The following is a 22,296-nucleotide window of genomic DNA, read 5'->3' on the forward strand; positions in this document are numbered from 1 at the left end:
AAGTTACTATGTACAGAGGTAATCATCGATTTTAACTAAAACTAAAGCATACCAATGGTAAAGAACAAGATGTGTACAGTCAGGCAGCTTAAAAATAAACACAACAAATCATTTTTAAATGGCTGTTCCTCTTTTCTTGGAGTGAAAAAATTAATTGTCATTTTGCAATTGTTTTTATTTAACTTGCTAGTGAAAAAAAGCATTTATGTAAATTAACTAAACATTTGCATTCATCTTTTCAACATTTTAAATGACAAAAAAAGGTATGTAATTCGCCCTCATTCTTCTGAGATTGTCAAAACTAAATGTTCCTCGAGGGAAAGAAGTCGTCAGTGTCATTTGGCCTAGTCACTCTGAATATCTCTCTCATCTGTACCCTCACCTGGTGTTAACTCTTTGTGTCAATGTTCCAAAAAAAGGAGTAAATGTTTCTGATGCATCTATTTCAAAAGAACACCTTGGCCTTCTAGTGCATTCCAACCTCTGTGCAACCATTCCACTCACGTGCTGAAGGTGTAGCCTTTGTTATGAAATTAAGATTTACCTGGAAACAATGTCACAAATGAACTCCGGTGAACCTTGTTCAACCAGTCTTGTCCTTGTTAATTATACTTGCATCTAATTTACTGCAAGGTGAATGGAGTTTGCAGTGTCAACTATCAACATTTCATCAACTGTCAAACTAAAATGTGTAATTCATTTTGTGTTATTGTGACCCTTTTTGAAAGCACACTTTATTAATTAGCTTAAAAATTTGTATTCTTGTGGAATACATGTAAATCTGTCTAAGATATTAAATAGAGAAGTGGAGTAATTGGATTTTTATTGTATGGGGGTTGTTAAACACATCAAATTACATGTTACATATTAAATGAATGCCAAAATTATGATTTAAAGTATAGACTCTGTAAAAGTTAGAAATGATGGTGAAAGCTGTACATTACAATGCATTGTAAAAAAAAAAAAATACTGTAGAGCTTACAATAACTTACTAGCAATTTTGGTTGCCAGTAAGACTGTAAAGAGAAACAGGAGTACTGTAAATCATAAACTGCAACTGCACTGTAAAAAAAAACACAGCACTGTGCACTGTGTACATATAACTAGAATTACCCATGTTACAACTTTTTCTTTAAAATAACAGTACAATTATTGTAAGTTTACTGTGCATTGGTAAAAATACTTAAGCAAATAAATTTACATGTACTGCTATAAATACATTTTACAGTAAATTTGAGCATTTGCATTTAAAATGTAATTACAAAAAAAAAATGTTTTTCTATGATCCGCAACTGTAAAAAACTACTTTTGATATAAATTTAGTAGTCAAATACTGCAGTGGTCTTTCACTTGTCAATTTATTGTTAGGTGAACAGTAAAATTTAACTGTCTCACAATACAATACAACTACAATATCAAGTACCAGTAGGCTTAGCACTAAAAATAAATCAAATACATGGATATACATGCACCATGAATTAAATACTTTAACTTTGCAAACACTTGAATGAAAAAAAAAAATATTTTAAACAAATTCACAAAAAATTGGCTGAAATGTGCATTTTTTTTAATTATTGTTATTGGTTACCCATTCAAAATCTATCAACTGTCGAAGGAGACTACATAAATGTGGGTTTATTCCATGCCACTATGACTAGAGTAAAGTGGGGAGTATATGGCGATACCAGAGTTTAAACCTTCATGCTTTTGATCAGTAACCCAACACCTTAACCATTGAGCTACCACTCCACCGCTCAGCAAACAGTCACGGTACCTAATAACCCAACATGGCTTCCTATCCATACTTCAACACAATCAAATTCTGTCTGGACTGCGGCTAATTGGAACCAACTTTACCACACCCTGTGATGTAAAGACTTCCTGACATTTCTACAGGTGTGAAAAGTATTAATACCTTACTGCAAGGTTGATACCTTGATGCAAAACTTACTCCATTACAAGTTATAAGTCACCAATTGCAGTATGACTTAAATAAAATGTAGAGTACGGTATATGGCAATACCGGGGTTAGAACACCCAACCTTCTGCTAAGCAATTCAACAATTTAACTACAGGTCTACCACTGCACCCCTATGAAGAAGTCACTGGACCTAATGAACCAACATGACTTCCTTTCCATACTTCAACACCATGTAATTCTGTCTGGACTGTGGCTAATTGGAACCAACTTTACCACAACCTGTAGTGTAAAGACTTCCTGACAATCTTACTTTCATAAAAGTATTAACACCTTCCATTCCAGACTTCAGCACCATGTAATTCTGTCCGGACTGCGGCTAATTGGAACCAAATTTACCACAAACTGTGGTGTGAGGACTTTCTGACAATCCTATTTGCATAAAAGTATTAACACCTTCCATTCCAGACTTCAGCACCATGTAATTCTGTCTGGACTGCGGCTAATTGGAACCAAATTTACCACAAACTGTGGTGTGAAGACTTTCTGACAATCCTATTTGTTTGAGAAGTATTGATACCTTACTACAAAACTTACTTTATTACAAGTTCTAAGTCACCAATTCCAGTATGACTAGATTAAAATGTAGAGATGATGGCGATTGAACCCCCATCTTTCTGATCAATAAGACAACACCTTAACCATTGAGCTACTACTCCACCCCTCAGCATGCAGTCACTGTACCGAATGAACCAACATGGCTTCCTTTCCATACTTCAACACAATGTAATTCTGTCTGGACTGCGGCTAATTGGAACCAACTTTACCACACACTGTGGTGTAAAGACTTCCTGACAATCCTACAGGTGTGAAAAGTATTAATACCTTACTGCAAAACTTACTCCATTACAAGTTATAAATCACCAATTACAGTATGACTTGAGTAAAATGTACAAAATAAGGCAATACCAGGGTTTGAACACCCGACCTTCTGATCAGTAACCCAAAAGCTTAAATGCTGAGCTACCACTTCACCCCAGCTTAAGCAGTCCCTGTAACTAATGAACCAACATGGCTTCCTTTCCCAACTGCAACACCACGTAATTCTGTCTGGACTGCAGCAAATTGGACCCGACTTCACCACAACCTGTGGTTTAAAGACTTCCTGACAATCCTACTTGTGTGGAAAGTATCGATACCTTAATGCAAAACTTACTCCATCACAAGTTATAAGTCACCAATTGCAGTATGACTTAAGTAAAATGTAGAGTATATGGCAATACCGAGTTAGAACACCCGACCTTATAAGTAATCTAAAATTTTACTACACAGCTACCGCTGTATCCCTACGAAGAAGTCACTGGACCTAATGAACCAACATGGCAGCCTTTCCATACTTTAACACCATGTAATTCTGTCTGGACTGCGGCTAATTGAACCAAATTTACCACAAACTGTGGTGTGAAGACTTTCTGACAATCCTATTTGTTTGAGAAGTATTGATACCTTACTACAAAACTTACTTTATTACAAGTTCTAAGTCACCAATTCCAGTATGACTAGATTAAAATGTAGAGATGATGGCGATTGAACCCCCATCTTTCTGATCAATAAGACAACACCTTAACCATTGAGCTACTACTCCACCCCTCAGCATGCAGTCACTGTACCGAATGAACCAACATGGCTTCCTTTCCATACTTCAACACAATGTAATTCTGTCTGGACTGCGGCTAATTGGAACCAACTTTACCACACACTGTGGTGTAAAGACTTCCTGACAATCCTACAGGTGTGAAAAGTATTAATACCTTACTGCAAAACTTACTCCATTACAAGTTATAAATCACCAATTACAGTATGACTTGAGTAAAATGTACAAAATAAGGCAATACCAGGGTTTGAACACCCGACCTTCTGATCAGTAACCCAAAAGCTTAAATGCTGAGCTACCACTTCACCCCAGCTTAAGCAGTCCCTGTAACTAATGAACCAACATGGCTTCCTTTCCCAACTGCAACACCACGTAATTCTGTCTGGACTGCAGCAAATTGGACCCGACTTCACCACAACCTGTGGTTTAAAGACTTCCTGACAATCCTACTTGTGTGGAAAGTATCGATACCTTAATGCAAAACTTACTCCATCACAAGTTATAAGTCACCAATTGCAGTATGACTTAAGTAAAATGTAGAGTATATGGCAATACCGGAGTTAGAACACCCGACCTTATAAGTAATCTAAAAATTTTACTACACAGCTACCGCTGTATCCCTACGAAGAAGTCACTGGACCTAATGAACCAACATGGCAGCCTTTCCATACTTCAACACAATGTAATTCTGTCTGGACTGCGGCTAATTGGAACCAACTTTACACAACCTGTGGTGTAAAGACTTCCTGACATTCGTACTTGCATAAAAGTATTGAAATCTTCCATTCCAGACTTCAGCACCATGTAATTCTATCTGGACTGCGGCTAATTGGAACCAACTTTACCACAACCTGTGGTGCGAAGACTTCCTGGCAATCCTATTTGTGTGAGAAGTATTGATACCTTACTACAAAACTTACTTTATTACAAGTTATAAATCACCAATTCCAGAATGACTTGATTAAGATTATGGCGATACAGTGGTTTGAACACCCAACCTTCTGAGCAGTAACCCAAACACTGAGCTACCACTCCAACCCTAAGCAAGCAGTCACTGGACCTAATGAACCAACATGGCTTTCTTTCCATACTTTAACACCATGTAATTTATTCTGGACTGTGGCTAATTAAAACCAACTTCACCACAACGCAGATGGGAGTTTTACTTATTCAAATAAGTTCTGAGGGCAAAAAGAAATATGTAAGAAATTTATTGGTTTAAAGATCCAACCAATTAAATTGAAGAAAAGGCGGGCTCAGAGAGTTTGGACATGTGGAGGGAATCCTTCAAACAGTTATATTAGAAGGAGAAGAAGGACGGCGGTCTCCGGTCTTGTATCGATTACCGCAATCTCAACTCCCAAATAGTACAAATTAATTACCTGCTCCCTCTGGTCCCAGTGGCCCAGAAGATCTCCGTGGAACCTAATTCTTCAACAAATTAGACCTCCGAAGGGCCTACAACTTGGTGCGTATACGCAAGGGTGACGAATGGAAGTCGGCATTCATCAACCCCTCAGGGCACTATGAGTACCGTATGGACTGTCCATTTCTCCAACGGTGTTCCAGATGTTTATGAACAAGGTGTTCTGACCGTTCCTCCATCAGTTCGTCATCATCTACATCAATGACATCCTCATTTACTCCCGAGACCAAACAGGTCCTAGGCGTATCAACAATCTGTCCTATCAGCTCGACCTCCCTCCCAGGTACCGCATCAACCCTACTGTCCATGTGTCGCTCCTAAAGCCCTTTTCTACAGAGAACCCTGGAGCTACCAATGATCCGCCTCCCCTTGAGGTGCTGGACCCGGCACTCCTGATTTCACCTTAATGACCTTGACCACACCCAAAAAGAACAAATTAAAACACTTAAATCTTTAATGAAAGACATGTAAACTAAGTTTTTAAGTTTTATAGGTACAGTACCTTTAATTCATGGGATTGGTTATTGTTTTGTCATTTGTTATTGAATTTGTAATTTAATTAGTTCCTTATTACAAAAAGATAGTCATAATTTTATTTTAATATTTTATTTTAATGTTAGAATGTTGCCTAGAAAAGCAATTCAATAAAAACATTTAGTGAAATAATTGTAAAAATCAGTATTTGTTTTTCATTTTGTTCTTATACAAAGCATCTGTATAACAGTCATTGACAAAAAAGGTAGCAGCAACAAAGGAAAAAAATAACCATTTTGGCTAGGCAAAACCTGTAGCTAGTAGTGATTGTTTGCTCAGCAATACAATAACCTCTCTACAAGATAAACCTCGTTTTTTCTTTTTTTTACTGTGTAAGTTACAGTGATGGCATCTTTTGCTTTTTGACACTTTTTCGATAATTATGAAGTGCAGTGACCTTTCTTTTTCTTGAGAGTTTTTTAAACTGTGAAAAAAAACTAATTTGTGTACTCGCTGCACTAAACTGTACACTTCCTTATTTTAAATGAATTTTTCTGATTGGCTCCACTCTTGAAGATCTTTGAGCATGCTTTGCAGTGTACCTTTCTTTTTCTCAATGAACTTTAAGCAGTGTGACTCATCAGATATACTCTCACAAGATGATGTGTACAGAATGTTGTGAAATAATATACATATACATACATAGCTATTTGCAACACATGCAAAATCTTGTCCCTTTATGACTTACTATTCCTTCACTCCCATCAAAGTGACAGACAGTAAGATTTTCAATATCTGTAAAGTAGGATTCCCTGTTGACAATTTTTCTTGCTGCTTCTATCCTAAAGTCTTGAATTACAAGTCCTTGTTTCTTTGTTTCTCTGTGAGATAATTAGGTGTTTGTGAGATAATTAGGTGTTTGCACATAGATCCACATTGGAATCTTTTGCAATTGCATTTATGCATCACTAAGTCAAATCTGTGAGATTGTGTGCTTGTATTGGGTGAAACCAAACATACCCCATTTTTATACACTTCTATTTTTTGCATAAAGGCCTTTTGCAACCATAGAATGGACGGCATTAGTGGTCTCCTCAGCATTAACTCCTTTTATGCATCCAGTTTCTGTCAGGTCATCGAGGTAACTAAACAATAAAATAAAATAACTAGAAAGGAAATTGTCAACTGATGTAACAAAGAAATAATTAAAATGATTTTTAATAGATTTCAAAGTAAAAAAAAATTGACAGTGAAAAACTATACTTATATAGAACAAAGAGGGGAGCTCTGGAATTCTGTGTATTATGGAATTAACAATGCCCTGTTAACTGGCAGACCAGTTGGCTAAATGATTTCATGAGTAATATGTGCTGTTTAAGGGAATTACTCTATAAACTATTACATGTTCACCAATCAGGCATACCTGACCACTGACTGTTGAAGTCAATAACACTGATTATCTCAAGTCAAGTCAAGTCAAGAGGCTTTTATTGTCATTTCTACTATACACAGTGGTACACAGTACACAGTAAAAACGAGACAGCATTCCTCCGGAACCCTGGTGCTACACTAAACAACATAGAGCTACAACACAACACAAGCTACATAAAGTGCATCTAGTGCAACCTAGTGCAAACAGTGCAGACAAAAAAACAGTACAGACAGACAGTGCAGACAGACAACACAAGACAAGACAAAAAAAAAATGAAAGAAAAATGAACGGGAGAGCCGGTTGGCTAGGGTTAGCATTAGCTAGCACAGACACCCACCCGCTTGCCGCGCTCCCGCTTCCTCGAACAGCGCTTCTGACGTCCCCTCTCCTGGCCACTGGCAACAGGTGACACCGAGGGCTGGGGGCCTGGTCTTTGTGGCGGAGGTCGCAGCAAGCTGAGGTCGCGAAGGTTATTGATAACATAATCATGCAGATTATTGATTGCATGATGCCTGTACCGTAGCAGTGTCTGGTGGTCGTACACATGAACACAGCTGATTCTGGTGTCAATGTATTGTGAAAGGTTGAGCTAAATATGGTGAAAGAACCATTTTTGGATCCGGAGAGGCCACTGCGAGCTACTGTCGCGTGAAAAAAAACGATGCAACGTTGTCACTATCGGGGAGAACGGATAGTTTCTTGTCTGGTGATGAAAAGCTCCACAAATGGGGGGTCGCTCATGCCGAGACTCACCATATTTTTACCTCAAGGGCATCACCTTTTTCTGCCTTCAAATCGGACAACTTGAAGTCAACACACTGCGAAGCGGTTGTTTTGAGCATGCGATGCAGTAGCCTTTTCGGGAGCGCTAGACGATGGCTACATTTCTCTGGGAGGTCAATAGCTTTCCGCGCATTTTTAAGACCCAGGCAGACAACGCAGAAGAGATTGAGCAATGAGTGTGCCTTACGTGGACTGGCAGGCTCAGGACAGGTTGTCCACCAGTGTAGCCGATGCCGATTAGAAAGTGCCTATAGAAAAGGTGCGAGCGTGGGCGGCTTGCGAAAGCTAACCTGGCTAAGGATGAGCACGTCCGGCAGAGGCTGATCAGAAGACGTGTCCTCCTAAAGACATAATAGTGCGGTCTAAGAAGGTCTTTGAGGTAAGACTACAAAAGTCGCAAGAAGCGAATGTTACCTGAGGAAAGGTAGCGCATGCAGGTGCTTTATTCACTCGGGTAAGGGGCATTCCCTTACCTGCCATTGGGCACGCGCTCCTGTCTGTCAAGCCAGACTTGGTGCAATTGGATGCTTCTGCAGAGGTCAGGTACGGATGCCCTTCCCATAAGTGGATCTCGAACACGAGATGATAAAAGAGAACAGAAAATTACATAAATGTTTCTCAGAGTTCAAGTGGCAGACATATTTAAACTGGCCTTCATGGTCAAATTGAGGCAAAGGAACCCAAGGAATTGACATTTGATTAATGGAAAACTGTCCTTGTCTTCTTGGACAAACAGAGGGTGAACGGATGGTTTCTGAATGTGTAATTACCACTGTAAAGCATGGAGAAGAAGGTGTAATGGTTTTGGGGTGTTTTGCTCATAAAACTGTTGATGATTTAGTCACAATTATGGGCATTTAACCAGCATTGCTACCAGGTCATTTTGCAGTGACATGCCATCCCATCTGGTTTGCACAGTGGAACCATAATCTATTTTCCAACAGGACATTGACCCCATATGTTCGAAAAGGAGAGTAATGGGCTGCTACATCAGATGACCTAGCCTCCGAAATCAGCTGATCTAAATCCAGTTGACCTCGTTTGATAACTTGGATTGAGGGTGAGGGGAAAAGCAGCCAACAAGTACACATCTGGGAACTCAGGATTGCTGGAAAAACATTCTAGCTGACTACTCCATTAGGATGAGAAGAATCAAAAATATAAACCAATTTGGGGTATTCAACAGGTTTTTTACTATATAATTTCAGACTTGATCTTTAATAGTTTCTATTTCTTCATTATTGATGTACAATGTTAAAAAAATAAATAAATAAATAAAATAAAAAACACTGAAGGAGAAGACATGTCCAAACGTTTGCCTGGTACTGTATCTTTACATTCTTTCTGTCATAAGTTACAAGCTTTTTCCACTTAGTTTTATTTATTTTGTTTCTGTTTGAATTATTTTGTTTATCAAAATTAAAATTGGGAAAAGATCAGGCATGTTTTATTTTGGTTTATATTTTCATATAACAAAAGCGTACAGTTTGAACTCTAATTTAACTACTTTCTATATACACTTTGCACAAATGTAGCAATGAAAAAAAATGTAAGGTAGTGCAAAATTTGGCCATTTGTCAGTATTAAATATAATTTTCCCAAAATTTGTAACAGATAGTCCTATTTGATTTAAAATGGTCTAAAGAGATTTCTGTGACATGTGATCTTCTAATCAAATGTCAGTTTTAATACTACCTGAATTAAATAATAATTGAATCGTGGTCAGATAAATAATGTATAGTGTATAATAATTGCCAACTGACAGGTGTCAATTATAAAAGACGAGGGAAACTTTACTGGAAATGTAAAAATGTATACAGTAAATAAATGTCTGCATACAATAGCTACTTGCCCTCTGACACAACTACCACAAATTCCAGGAATCCGTGTGATGTTGAGGAAGTCATATCTCACTTTAAAATCGCATTAGCACATGATACCAGTACAAAACGTGCCAAGCATTGGAGAGTGCCAAGAATTACCCAGGGTAAGCCTGGCACCACAGAAGAGATAGTGTTAGGTGTGCTGTCCTAAACTAACCCCTAATTTAAGCTCAAAATGTGTAAGAAAAAAAAATATTGCTACGATGGGGCCCTTATTTTTCATTTGTGTGGAATACAAGAATACAACACAAAAAAGACATACATAATAAGTTAACTAAATGTGAGTAATAGAGGGTACTCATCATTCAAAAAGTGTGCACTGATCCAGTATTCATTTTGAGATATGGAATCTAGTACTATAGACAGTATAGAATTCTAGCACTGGTTGCTGTGAATACAGAACTATGCCTGAAACTACACTCTTGAATGCACACACATTTTCTCACTCATTCATACTTAAGGCCAGTTGAATTTAGACGGCTTACCTTTTGACATATGTTTGAAAGCTGGGAGCAAACCAGAGAACCCAAAGAAAATGCACATAATCAGGTTTCAAATTAAAATAAAAACAAATCAAATCTTATTCGTTACATACACATTAATACAGAGTATGACATGTATGACATGAAATGCTTTTAAAGACTGTCCAGCATGTAAATAGAATATTACAGTACAAAATATATAAAATTATTACTTTATATTTGTATTTTAATTCAAGTATAATAAAAGCATAAAGTATAATTATAAGCATAAAATATAATAAAAGGATAGTTTTTAGGAAAAAACTGCTCCTCATTCAGACTGTGTTTGCCTTCAAGGAGCCTATAAAGTATTTAGCTCATCTGTCAGAGACGCATCCGCTTTCACCATTCTAAGGATGGTGTTTTATAGTCTGTGATCATTCTCAGTGCCTGCCACAGGCTCTTAGTCACCATGTTGAATTGGTAACTCTAGTTTCCTCCCGTAGCGCTGGATTAGGATTGAACCTGGAGCTACCTTCCACAAAATGGAAAGTAAAAAAAACAAAAGTAAAATCCAAATAAAATCAATATTGTATTTTTTTTGTATTCAAAACAAGGTATTCTTGCTGATTGCAGGGGTTTTTTTGTTGGTTTTTTATTTTTTATTTTTTTTGCACACAATTTTTGAAGGAACAGCAGGAAGGTTGTTTCAAACATCTTGTAGAACTAACAACAGAGATTCTGTGCATGCAGGCTGCCTTAAATCTTTCGTTATCTTTATGTAATCCCAGACAGACTTGATTATGTTGAGACCAGAGCACTGTGGGGGCCAAAATGATTACTTTCAGTACTCTTTGTTCTACTCTACACTGAGCCCAAAACCTTATTTTTAACTACTTATTAAAAATAATCTCACAAATAAAGTCATAGCTGTTGTGGCAATTTAGAATCAGGAGTTTCTTCAATTGTTTATTGCTATCAAAATGTTGCTGTTGTTGCTTGCTGTTGATCGGATGTAAATGAATTCAAAACACGCTCTACCCTGATTGGTTTGTTGCTGTTTGATTGACCAGGTACGCTTTTATCCACTCAAAAATAAAAAGGAAGACTGATTTCACAAAATGATGTTGAGTAAAAATATAAGAACAGATATGCGAAAAAGCAACATTAAAGTAACAAATTACATTTACTTCATTACTGTCCACCACTGCCTGCTTAGTATAATTAGTTCATCACACACCTGTCTTCAGTCCTACAAAATCCCTTACCTGATTGTGGAATTGTACAATGTGTGCAAAACTAAGAACTGAAAGCCAAAAGGTAGTTACACAAAATTTTTATTTGATTTGTTAAGTCATCAAAATAAATTAACAGAACTCTACATCTCCACTCCACATTCTATTCTATTCAATCCCATTCTGCTGAGGTGAATGCAATTCATGGTTTGTTTCATGTCTAAAGTTAGCCAGTAGATGTCAGTCTCTGTCAGGTTTTTGTTTGTGACACGTAAAAAAACAAAACAAAGAAAACAAAAAACCTATAAAATTTAAATATAATAATTACAGTACAGACCAAAAGTTTGGACACACCTTCTTATTCAAAGAGTTTTCTTTATTGTCATGACTATGAAAATTGTAGAGTCACACTGAAGGCATCAAAACTATGAATTAACACGTGGAATTATTTACATAAAGTGTGAAACAACTGAAAATATGTCATATTCTAGGTTCTTCAAAGTAGCCACCTTTTGCTTAGATTACTGCTTTGTACACTCTTGGCATTCTCTTGATGCCTACTTTGAAGAACCTACAATATGTATATATTTTTCAGTTCACTTTTTTGTTATGTATATAATTCCACATGTGTTAATTCATAGTTTTGATGCCTTCAGTGTGACTCTACAATTTTCATAGTCATGAAAATAAAGAAAACTCTTTGAATGAGCAGGTGTGTATATATATATATATATATAAACCTTAGGTCTGTACTGTATATATAATATATACACAAGGTGTGTCCAAACTTTTGGTCTGTACTGTACATCTTGCAATTTCTGCTTTGTTTGTCATTATATTCGTTGCACTTATTCAAATTGATTTGATTGATTCTGGAATTCACATATTTTTTTCAGAACAGGTTAAAATGACTAAAACAATAAGTAAAAAATCAGCCTTGTTTAAAGGTTTATATAGATTTTATTATTTACTGTATGCTTTAGTCTTTTTAAAAGGGTTACACAGGTCAAAATAGCTTGAAGTGACTAACTCAGCCTGTGTCTAGAAAATTTCATTGCAAAAAAAACCAATTAAAAGCAAAAACAAATTCTGTTATATAGATCCTTTGTGTTGTATCCACTACTGTATCTCTGTGAAACAACAAACAAAAAGACATATGCACAGAGACATTTTTTATAGTTTAAAAGATACAGTATATACTTGGCTAAACAGAAACAGGTTTTTACAGATTATTAAATTAAAATTAAAATTAAAAACAAAAAGGAAATTTTATGCATTACACATTTTACTTGCCCTTAACATAAGATTCAATAAACATTATACAAACAAAGAAAATGAAGAATAAAAATAAATTTGAGTAATAAAATAGAATATAGGACTAGTTATAGTACAATACAATACAATATGGTTGCATATAATACAGTTTGTTGCAGTCAGATTTTATATATATACAGGACTTTGCAAGTCTAAGGCAAGCAATTTCTGTACAAATATGGCAATAGATGCTTATTCTCATTAGTTATTATTCTCTCTACCTCTGTATTACTGAGTCAGTAGAAAAATTATTTATTATTTTCAGACAAGGCTTTGGCAGAAAAAAAACAAAAAACAAATGTAATAACATTTTTAAAAGTTAGCATTTTTGGTTTTGCATTTGGTTTTGCATATAAAAAAAAAGGAATTTAAATAAATGTTCATGTGGTAAATGTTTAAACTGGCTGGCTATTTTCCTAAAAAAAAAAATCCTTTATAACTTTTCTTATTAATCAAACAATTGGGTTGTCACACGTAATATTGACTTTGTTTAGTATATTAGTTTACTGTGTTCATTATGATTGAATGTTTCTGATAATTGAAGGCAGCTTTGCTTCACATCATTTCTTTGCACAAATAACGCCATGTGGCCATTTACAGTCACAAGAAAATGAAAGTAGACCCCCTTTGAATATGGTTTTGCCCACCAGGACATAAAAATCATCTGGGTAATTTTGGCTCATTTTTTCTTTTTACAATGTTGCTTAATGTCTTTGAAGTTTATTCATTGCTGCACAGACTCTTTTAGGGTTCAGCCACAGCATTTCAGTCAGGTTAATCCCTGGACTTTGACTGGTCCATTTCAACACCTCAATTATTTTCTTTTTCAGCTATTCTGTTGTAGATTTTCTGGCGTCCTTGTGGTCATATTTCTTTAGCATTGCCCAATTTTGGCCAATACTTGGTATAAAGAGGAGTTCATGACCAACTTAATGACTGTGAGTTGCTCAGTTCCTGTTTCTGCAAAACAAGTCCAAATCATCCACCTACACCACCGTGCTTGACAGTTGGTATGTTTGTGCTGATACAGTATATTGTGTTTGGTGTTTTTACCAAACATCTCTGCTTTAGTCATCAGTCCAAATGACATTGATACAGAAATAATATGAATTGTTTTTGAAGCAACTATGCAAACCTAAGACATGGTGCCATGTTTTTTTTTTGTAATAATCCCTTCTTAACAAAATATATTTGTTTAGTCTTTTTCTTATCGTAGTCATAAACCTTCACATTTAACATGCTAAGTGAGTCTACACTTGTATACTCTGAAATGTGTCTCTTTTTGTATATTTTGCAATTTCTCTGAACACTGCAAGGTCTGACATTGGGGTGAATTTCCTGGGATAGCCACATCTGGGAAGATTGGCAACTGCCTTTTTTCCACTTGTGAATAATGTTCTTCACTGTAGAATCTTCTTCTTCTCACTGTAGAATGATGAGCTTTAAATTGTTTGGAAATGGCCTTAAAACCCAAAACAGTTGCTTTTCTAAGATCAATAATGATCTAATTCTTAAATGGCAGTGTTAACCTGAATGTTAACCTGAATGTTTATAAAGACAAACTGCTAAAACTTGGGCTTTTATAGAGGTGGTCAGACTTGCTGATGATCAATTTGATTAGCAGCACCTGCTTCTACTTAATCTCTTAAATATCTAAAATGAAGTTGTAAGGGTGTACTTTGTTTTTCACACATTACTTTTTAATTTCACTTTTATTTTTGTAAAGTAAATAATTACGCAATGTAATACACCATGTGTTGTTGATCTGAGGTTGTATTTAACTCATTCTAAAACCTGCTATAGACCAGATTATTTTTTATTTTGTCTTGATACCTAAAATAGCAATGTAAATGAATGTACAGGGTTATTCAAAAAGAATGAACCAGTTTAATTGCACAAAATTTTATTAAGGAAAAGTAATACAAAACTCCAGCCAAGTTTCAAGTATTATACTCACAATCAAGTTAGATAACTCTTTTTTCAAATAGTCACTGACTCATTCCATGACGATGCTTGAGAACTGAAGCAATGCATCATGATGTTGATTAATTCTTTTTAAATAACCCTGTATATAGAGAGAATGGATGCAAAAGGAGGAAAACGTGCATTCCTGTTATTTTGTGGAAATCAGTTTCTGGCATGTTTTGTGTACATGTGTCCTCTTAGAGGGAATGAGCAATCCAAAGTTATTCTGACTGAAAACTGTAATTAATGATTAAACAAGTTGTCCTTACAGGATTTCTGGGAATTCTCTTCCAGGATTGCAGTAACCCAACCATAGAACATTATGGCTTTTTTAATGGTTCGATAAATGTGAGCTTTGCTTTAAGAGAAGTCCTCTCCATAATCATCATCCTCATCATCACTAAAGCACCTGTTGTACATACTGAGGGAACACCTTCATTGAGGAATGTTTCTTTGCTTAGTTGCGGGTAAAAACAGTTAGAAGTGTACTAATAAATTTGATGTTGTTGATGATTTGCTACCTCTCTGTATGTAGTGAGGTAGACAGACACATGGGAAAATCTCTTAACTTTGCATCTCCTCTCTATTTTTAAAACAGCTGAAAATCAATTCATTAGCCTACTATTTGGATTTCAAGTCTTATAATACTATTTAAACAATACCAAAAACAGTTTATCTTTATTTTTTCTGTCTGCAAAGAAACTGCTCTATCTACTTGATCTCTTCATTTAAAAGCCCAAGCATGATGCTGTGAACCCGGTATGAACATAAAGCCCGTTTTCCCACGGATACCGAAACCACCTTTAGTTTCAGGTGTTGCAACCCTTGTTTCATACAGAAACCACGGAATTCTGGGTATCAGAGTCATAACGTGGAACTACAGAACTCCGACTAGTTTCTAAAAGACTACATATCCCACAATGCATGTGTTTACTATGCAAACCAAGTTTCAGACGTAATGTGAAAGGTGTACGGCTGTTGACACTCCCTATCTCCCGGGATTGTGGGTTTTTTTTATTATTGAAAAGTTGCCTAGTAAACGTGGCAGCTGAAACGCCTGTCTCGGGTGAGTTATATTTCGTTTATCAACGTTTTTACTGTGTTGTGGAAGGTGTATCTGGCGAAATTTCGCAAAACCTACAACTTTTTCTTTTCTTGGCGCTACTGAACCTCTAAAGAGCTAAAATTGGTAAATGGAAGCGCGTCCATGTGAGGGGCTCAGATGTGTAGGTCAGCTTCGGCGTGGTTTTCATTTCACTAAAAGATATAACATGTCTTATGTGAACATGACTGCTGATTCTCACCACTACCTTTATAGTCGTACCTTTTTATTTAAAAAAAAATAAAAATGAAGCTTTAGACTTCCGGACACGTTCCTACACTCGTAGTAGATACTATAATAGCAATTTATGGTAGTATTTATTGTAGTAGTATTTACACACCTATCTGACACACTGAAGATGTTTATATTTTAGAAACATAGCGTTTATTTCATACCCTAACGAGTGCACTTGGGGGATGTAGGAGAGTGATTTTGGATGGTCTCAGGCAGGTGCGTTCGCGTGTATACACTGTGTGCGAGCGCGCGCGCGTGCTTGTGAGCGTGGCGAGTTGAATAGAGGCTTTCTGTCCTCCAGCAAGATCCCGGTCAGGAAGCGGTGTGTTTCAGACAAGAACAACCTGTTTTTTTTTTTTGTTTTTTAATGTGTGCAGCGGCATAGAAAGGCACATCATTAATGTCTGACTTGTTGTGACAAACTAAACACCCGAGTGACTATTGCACACACCTAGAAATTCTCCTTTTGCACTAATGACTAGATTCACGTTTGCATTGTTATTGAGATACTTGCGTATAATTGTTCACAAGGGTCACACTGAGGTTAGGCAGAACTATTCTTTACAGCACGAAGGGGTATTTTGATGTAATAAAAATTAAATAAATGTATAAAACATTATTTCACTTGAGCTCAATGTTTCTTATGTTTCATAATTCTTATTGGGCGAACACTAAAATTATAAAGAAAAGTTTCACTCATTTAATTGTGTTTGTTGTATATGCTCAGTAAATAAGTATCTCAATAATATTTCCCCCCCACAACCATCTACTGAAGATTATATTTCTAGCCATTAGAATTATAATACCTACCATTAAACCTAATGTTTTTTTCTTCTTCCACTCAGATGTAAAAGATGGCAGGCGTAAGAGCAAAGTCAATCCGACAAACCGGGAGTCTGCTTCGAAGTCGCTCAGAAGGGACCCTCATCGATCTAGATGACAATGTAACCATCAACAACAATAGCTTACAAGGTAATCATGAATAGTTCATTAATAGATCAGGTCATGAATGTGTGCATGTATTTTATTTATTTATTTATTTTTATGTATACACAAGCTGCTAAAGCTAAGTGACCTTGATAGAAAGCTCTGATTTTATTTTAGATCTTGTCTTTATTGACAGTAGGTATTGTATTCTTTTGGGAAACATTTTTTTATGTGCCATTGAGGTGTGGTTACATTTCAAGACTTATGGTGATATTTAGTTTTGTGTGCCTTCAGTTTGTCAGGCTAATTATGCAGAATTGTCACTAACCTAAGATACTTGTTTCTGATTTAGTTTCTGAACACATTTGATGCTACTGGCATTTTTTTTCCTTTTTCTTAATACCACTTAACTGACTGAAATAAGGTGACTGAATCTAGAGGCCATCATGCATTTTTTAGTTCTGAGTGTATAGTCTGGTTTCACAGGTGAGGTCATAGATAGCTGGGTTTCTCCACATTTTGATATTTCAGTCATACTGGTAAATGTTCATCATTGTCTCAGACTTTAGCATGTGTGAAGACAGCACTTCGCTACACCTGGAGATTCATGTAGTTCTGTCTATATTTTGCACCCAACAGTGAAACATTTTTTTAATATTTGTATAATATTATTTACTACATTAGATTTTTTTGTGGTGACTCAGCTAACAATCATTTATGCAAATGAATGCCAATTACCAGTGATGTTAGTTAGGCAGTAAAGTTGTTGTGTGCAAGAGTCATGAAATGCTTAAGATTCCTTTACTGTTTGACCTTACTCTTCTATATCTGTCCTTTATCCAGGGAGTTACATGTCAAAACATTTGGAATGGCCTGTTTTGCAGCCTGCCATCCAATCTCAAGGACAAACAACAAATCCCTTCTGGAACAAACTGTCTCAGTCAAATCCTTTCTTAGATGACATTGTACATAGAAACACCACTGAATTACAGGTGTCCATACTGAAGGAGGATCCATCAGCCTTGTTTGGTAACAGTACTGAAGACTGTGAAAGTACATCGTCAGATGAAAACAATTTTGGTCATTTTCTGGGGCCTGAGAGGAATAGCCTTAATAGATCTGGACGTTGGAGAAGTGCCTCAGACATTCTTGATAGTCTTGCAAAAAAAGAATCCCAAAAGGAGAAGAGTGCTCAAGGACCATTCTTGAAACCTGATTTTGACTGGCTTAAAAATGATATGGAGGCTTATAAAATGGCCTGGCTGAGTCACAGGCAATTGACCAGGTCCTGTTTGAACCTCAGCCTGATAAAGCAAAGTCCTGGTTGGGCTCAAACACAAGCCACAGACACACAGGTTTTTTGTAAAGTTGATCACAATGGAGGCTCAGTGCAGTTGCCAGACTCTCATATTAGTGCCCACATTCCCAAAGGTCATGTTGCTCCAGGGGAGATCCAGGAAATTGGACTCAAAGCTAGTCTTGATCCTCCACGTGGAATCAATAATAATTATGTTACATCTGTGAGTCCTCTTTTGGAACTCAGTTTGAGCAATCCTAATACTATGGAAGGCATCTCACTTGATATTAAAATGGCAGCGGAAGTGAAAAACGACCCTTTGAGTCAAGTCATGACTACATTTGTAGGTCTGGTGGCCCATAGAAAAGATGGACCTTATGAAAAAGTTAAAGACTGTTACATATATAAGGACATGTTACAAATGAAGATCCAGGACCTAAAACCTCACATGTTCATCATTGCTGCTGCAGAGGCCACAGTCATCCAGCCACCAGCAGCCTCAGTGTGGGACTACTTAAACCGACATTACACAGTCGCAGTATATGGTCCCAAGCATATTCATCCATCTTTTAAAGTTGTGCAAGTCATCTCTTGCTATAATCTTGTTCCACCCAGACTTCCTTTCTCAGACATCCAAAAAGGTAAAAGGAACTTGCCTCCTGTTGTGTTGCAACTGTGGGGAAAGCATGAGTTTAATCCACAAAGCCTAACTGATTTGCACATTACAACCAGTGTAATGGAATCAAAGTTTGAAGTGAAAAATGAGGATCAGAAAAAAGTGGTCAAAATGGAGGTGCTCAAAGCAGGCAGAGTGATCCACTTGCCATTGGACCTATCCAAGACAAGCAATGGAGATATGGGTCCGTTTAATCTCGCTATCCATGTGAAGGATTCAAATAGCCTCTTATTAGCAGAGTTTAACATTACTTCTCCTGAGGCTGCTCCTTTGAGGACAGAAAAGCATGGATTCAGAAATGTGGATCGTCATAGGGAAGTGACCCGTACTCAAGCTATTCCAGAAGAATCTGTCCCAGAGTTTCCAAAGTTTCAGGATATGCCAGTAAATATACAGTGGTATGGAATTGCCTTGAAATCTCTTCTAAGACAGCCAAGAGTTGAGTATCTCCTAGAGTACTTCAAGGGTGACACAATTGCTCTGCTTTCCAGAGAAACTGTTAAATCTGTTGGACAGTCAAAAGTAAAAGAGTGGTATATTGGCTTCCTCAGGGGAAGTGTTGGTTTGGTACACTGTAAAAATGTGAAGGTCATAACAAAGGACCAAGTAATTGACTATTCTGGGGTTAGACTCACAACACAAACCTTGCTGGACAACATGACTTTGCCCTTTAAAAAGCTCACCTACATGTACTCTGCAATTCAGACCTTAGTAACGGATCACATAAGCTCTTGGAGGACTTTTGCTGCAGCTCTGGGCTACACAAACCTTACTGTAGACGGTTTCTCTAGAAGGCGAGCTGATACAGAAGCAGAGAAAGTAGCATGTGTACTTGAGAAACTTAAGGAAGACTGCCACACAGACAAAACTAAAAGGAAATTTCAACATGAACTCATAATTGTAGGTATTTTTATTTATATAAAAACCACTCAGTAATTTAGTTCATTAGATTTTGAATATTGACCTAGTGTCCTGAATATATTGAGATGAGCTTGTTTTTCATAGCATGGCATTATGTCCTTTTTTCCTTAACAGGGCCTCTTTAAAATGGATGCTCAGGGCCTTGTAGCCCATTTAATTCAGAACACAGTTATTCTGTCCACAGCAGTTGAGCTTGGTGTACGGTGGAGGGAACTGGCTGAGAAGATTGGAAAACTTTCCAATTCTCAGATTGCTGGTTATGAGGCACCACACAGAGGGAAAAATGGAGAAGTCAGTGCCCAGGTAAGCATATCTAAAGCATTTCCAGTGTGGATTCTTTTCAATGATGCTGGTGCTCTAATTTCTTTTTACACATTTTGTAGTGCTAACAGACTGAAAATAAAAGGGCCTTTATTGGGATTATATTGCATGCATCTTCACATAGTATTTAAGTTGGAGAAAGAAACAATACATTTAATTGAATTATATAATTAATATTAATTAATCTGTTTGTATAACTTTCTTCTTTCTATGAATAAAACTCACTCTCTTATCTATCTACTTGTCATTCTCTCACTTCATGGGACATTCCACCTGTATTACTCTATTTGTCATCTATTTTTCTACCAGTAACTGCCTGCCTGTATTTCTGTTTGTTTTAAACTTGCAGACTAAGTCAAGCTAACATCAAAGTTTGTTGTTGGTTTAAGCGAGTCCATCTACTGTATGTTCAATTAAAGTCTTACATGATCTTAATAAAAATGCACCACACAGGTTCATAGAACAGTTTTTAAAATATTAAGTATTAAAAGTGCATTACAGTATAACATTTTGTATAGGTTAGCAGTGTATAAATAGGTGTGTAATGTGTTTACTTTTGTCTTTCAGTCAATGTGGAAGCCTGCATATGATTTCCTGTACTCGTGGAGTATGCAGTATGGTGAGGGCTATAGGGACATGATTCAGGATCTCCATCTGGCCCTGGACAAGATGAAGAGCCCAGTGACTAAACACTGGAGACAGATTACTGGAGCTCTCATTACAGTAAACTGCATGGAGTTCTTAAGAGCCTCTGCCTTTCACACAGCATAGTGAACATCAAGCTGCAACCTTTTAGAATGTTAGAATGTCTTTTTTCTGTAGATACATCGTCTAAATGCTTTCTTTGTATAGTTTATAATTGAAAATGTTAAAATATGAATGTTTGTTGGACTTTGCTGGAATGTCTTTTGTTTGTTTGTTTTTGTTTTGTTGTTTGTTCGACATGTGAAGTTGTGTAGGACAACAAAAAGGTTTTTAACAATACGTGTTTCTTCATGTTAATATACTGTATAGTTTAATATTATGTTACATTGTGTTTATGTGCATTTCAATCTCCTAACATTGAAGTAGCGAGAATCTGGACACTTTCCTTACATCAAGTCCAGCCTCTTAACACAAAGCCGGAATACGTTTATTCTGTTGCCTCTACAACTGATTGCTTTAAATGTGACTTTGATTTATGATCTAAATGAGGGGGAAGCCTTTGTGTTGTTATAAGATGTTTTGTAGAATTACTGTAAATATTTTACCAATGCACAAAAAATATTGTTAACTGTTACTATTTTTAATATTTAATCTGGAAACTATTATTGCTGAACTTAATAAAACACATTTTTTGGATTAACATTTCATTTAAATAAGTGTTATTTTCTGCATTGAGTCTACATGGATTTATGCATTTAGAGTCACAGAAAGCTGTGTCAGCAAAGTGTCTTGGCTGTTTCTGTGTTCGTAATTTGCTTTCTCTCAGTAGCTTTTTAAATGATGCTGTTTGCAGGGTACAGGATTGTGCAGTGACCTCGATATCACAGTAGTCAATTTGCTGCATAGAGCAACAAGGAATACAAGCTGTTCTTCAATGTATATGAATACAGATCCAAAGTATTACTTGATTCAGTTAGGTCAGTTATGAGCAATATCTATTTAATACTTTAATTAACTACCTGATTGTACCATGTACTGTAGTATTCATACAAAGCAAATGTACTCTCAATGGTGCAACATTCATTCTTCATGCTTATTTTCCATAGATAAAACTAAACATGCATTCCCAAGTATTTTTTGACTGGTGGGGTGGGATCTTATTGTGCCCAGATTTGTGTAAATGGTCTGGGTTATAATTTTCATCGTTGTGTATTTGAATTTATGAAAAATCATTTGCACAGCATTTAGAATACTGGGACAAAATCACAGACAAAGGTTTTTAGTCATGTTTTAATTTTTTCCCCCTCTATATACTTTATGAAAACCTGATCTTTGCATCTATGTGTGTGAGCTTGCTAGATGTCTCATTCCAAATATATAGGCATAAATATGCAGTTGATTCACCCACCCACCTTCTTTGCCAATAATGGCCTTCAATCTTCTGAGTGGATTTCTGAAAGAATTTCTGCAAGATGTGGGAGTGTGACCGCTCAATCAAAAAAGCATTTGTTAGGTCAAGCAGCAGTGTTGGCGGAGAAGGCCTGGCTCATAATCAATCCTGCAATTTGGCCATATATTGTCAGATAGGGTTCAATCTGGTCAGGGGTTTAGGTTCCTTCACACCAAAC

The 22,296-nt window shown here is 36.5% G+C and overlaps 1 protein-coding gene across 2 annotated transcripts; it reads left to right on the plus strand.

Moving 5' to 3' along the window:
- Positions 1-15,481: 15,481 nt before the first annotated feature.
- Positions 15,482-21,370, plus strand: macc1 (MET transcriptional regulator MACC1). 2 transcript variants are annotated; one of them, XM_046848545.1, is made up of 5 exons: positions 15,482-15,611; positions 16,727-16,853; positions 17,652-19,681; positions 19,817-20,005; positions 20,591-21,370. In XM_046848545.1, the coding sequence occupies exons 2-5, from the start codon at positions 16,736-16,738 to the stop codon at positions 20,792-20,794; spliced, it is 2,541 nt and encodes an 846-aa protein (XP_046704501.1). In that variant the 5' UTR covers positions 15,482-15,611; positions 16,727-16,735; the 3' UTR covers positions 20,795-21,370. The 2 variants fall into 2 exon arrangements, with proteins under 2 accessions (XP_046704501.1, XP_046704502.1); XM_046848546.1 differs by having other exon boundaries at positions 19,887-20,005; positions 20,591-20,797.
- Positions 21,371-22,296: the final 926 nt, after the last annotated feature.

This window comes from Silurus meridionalis, chromosome 4, assembly GCF_014805685.1.
Source record: "Silurus meridionalis isolate SWU-2019-XX chromosome 4, ASM1480568v1, whole genome shotgun sequence".
NCBI lineage: Eukaryota > Metazoa > Chordata > Actinopteri > Siluriformes > Siluridae > Silurus > Silurus meridionalis.

Excerpts from the sequence above, each read along its gene's own strand:
- macc1 (XM_046848545.1), top strand. The coding sequence starts at position 16,736 with ATGGCAGGCGTAAGAGCAAAGTCAATCCGACAAACCGGGAGTCTGCTT. Across the intron at positions 19,682-19,816 it reads TTCAACATGAACTCATAATT|GGCCTCTTTAAAATGGATGC; the intron begins GTAGGTATTTTT and ends TTTCCTTAACAG. Across the intron at positions 20,006-20,590 it reads ATGGAGAAGTCAGTGCCCAG|TCAATGTGGAAGCCTGCATA; the intron begins GTAAGCATATCT and ends TTTGTCTTTCAG.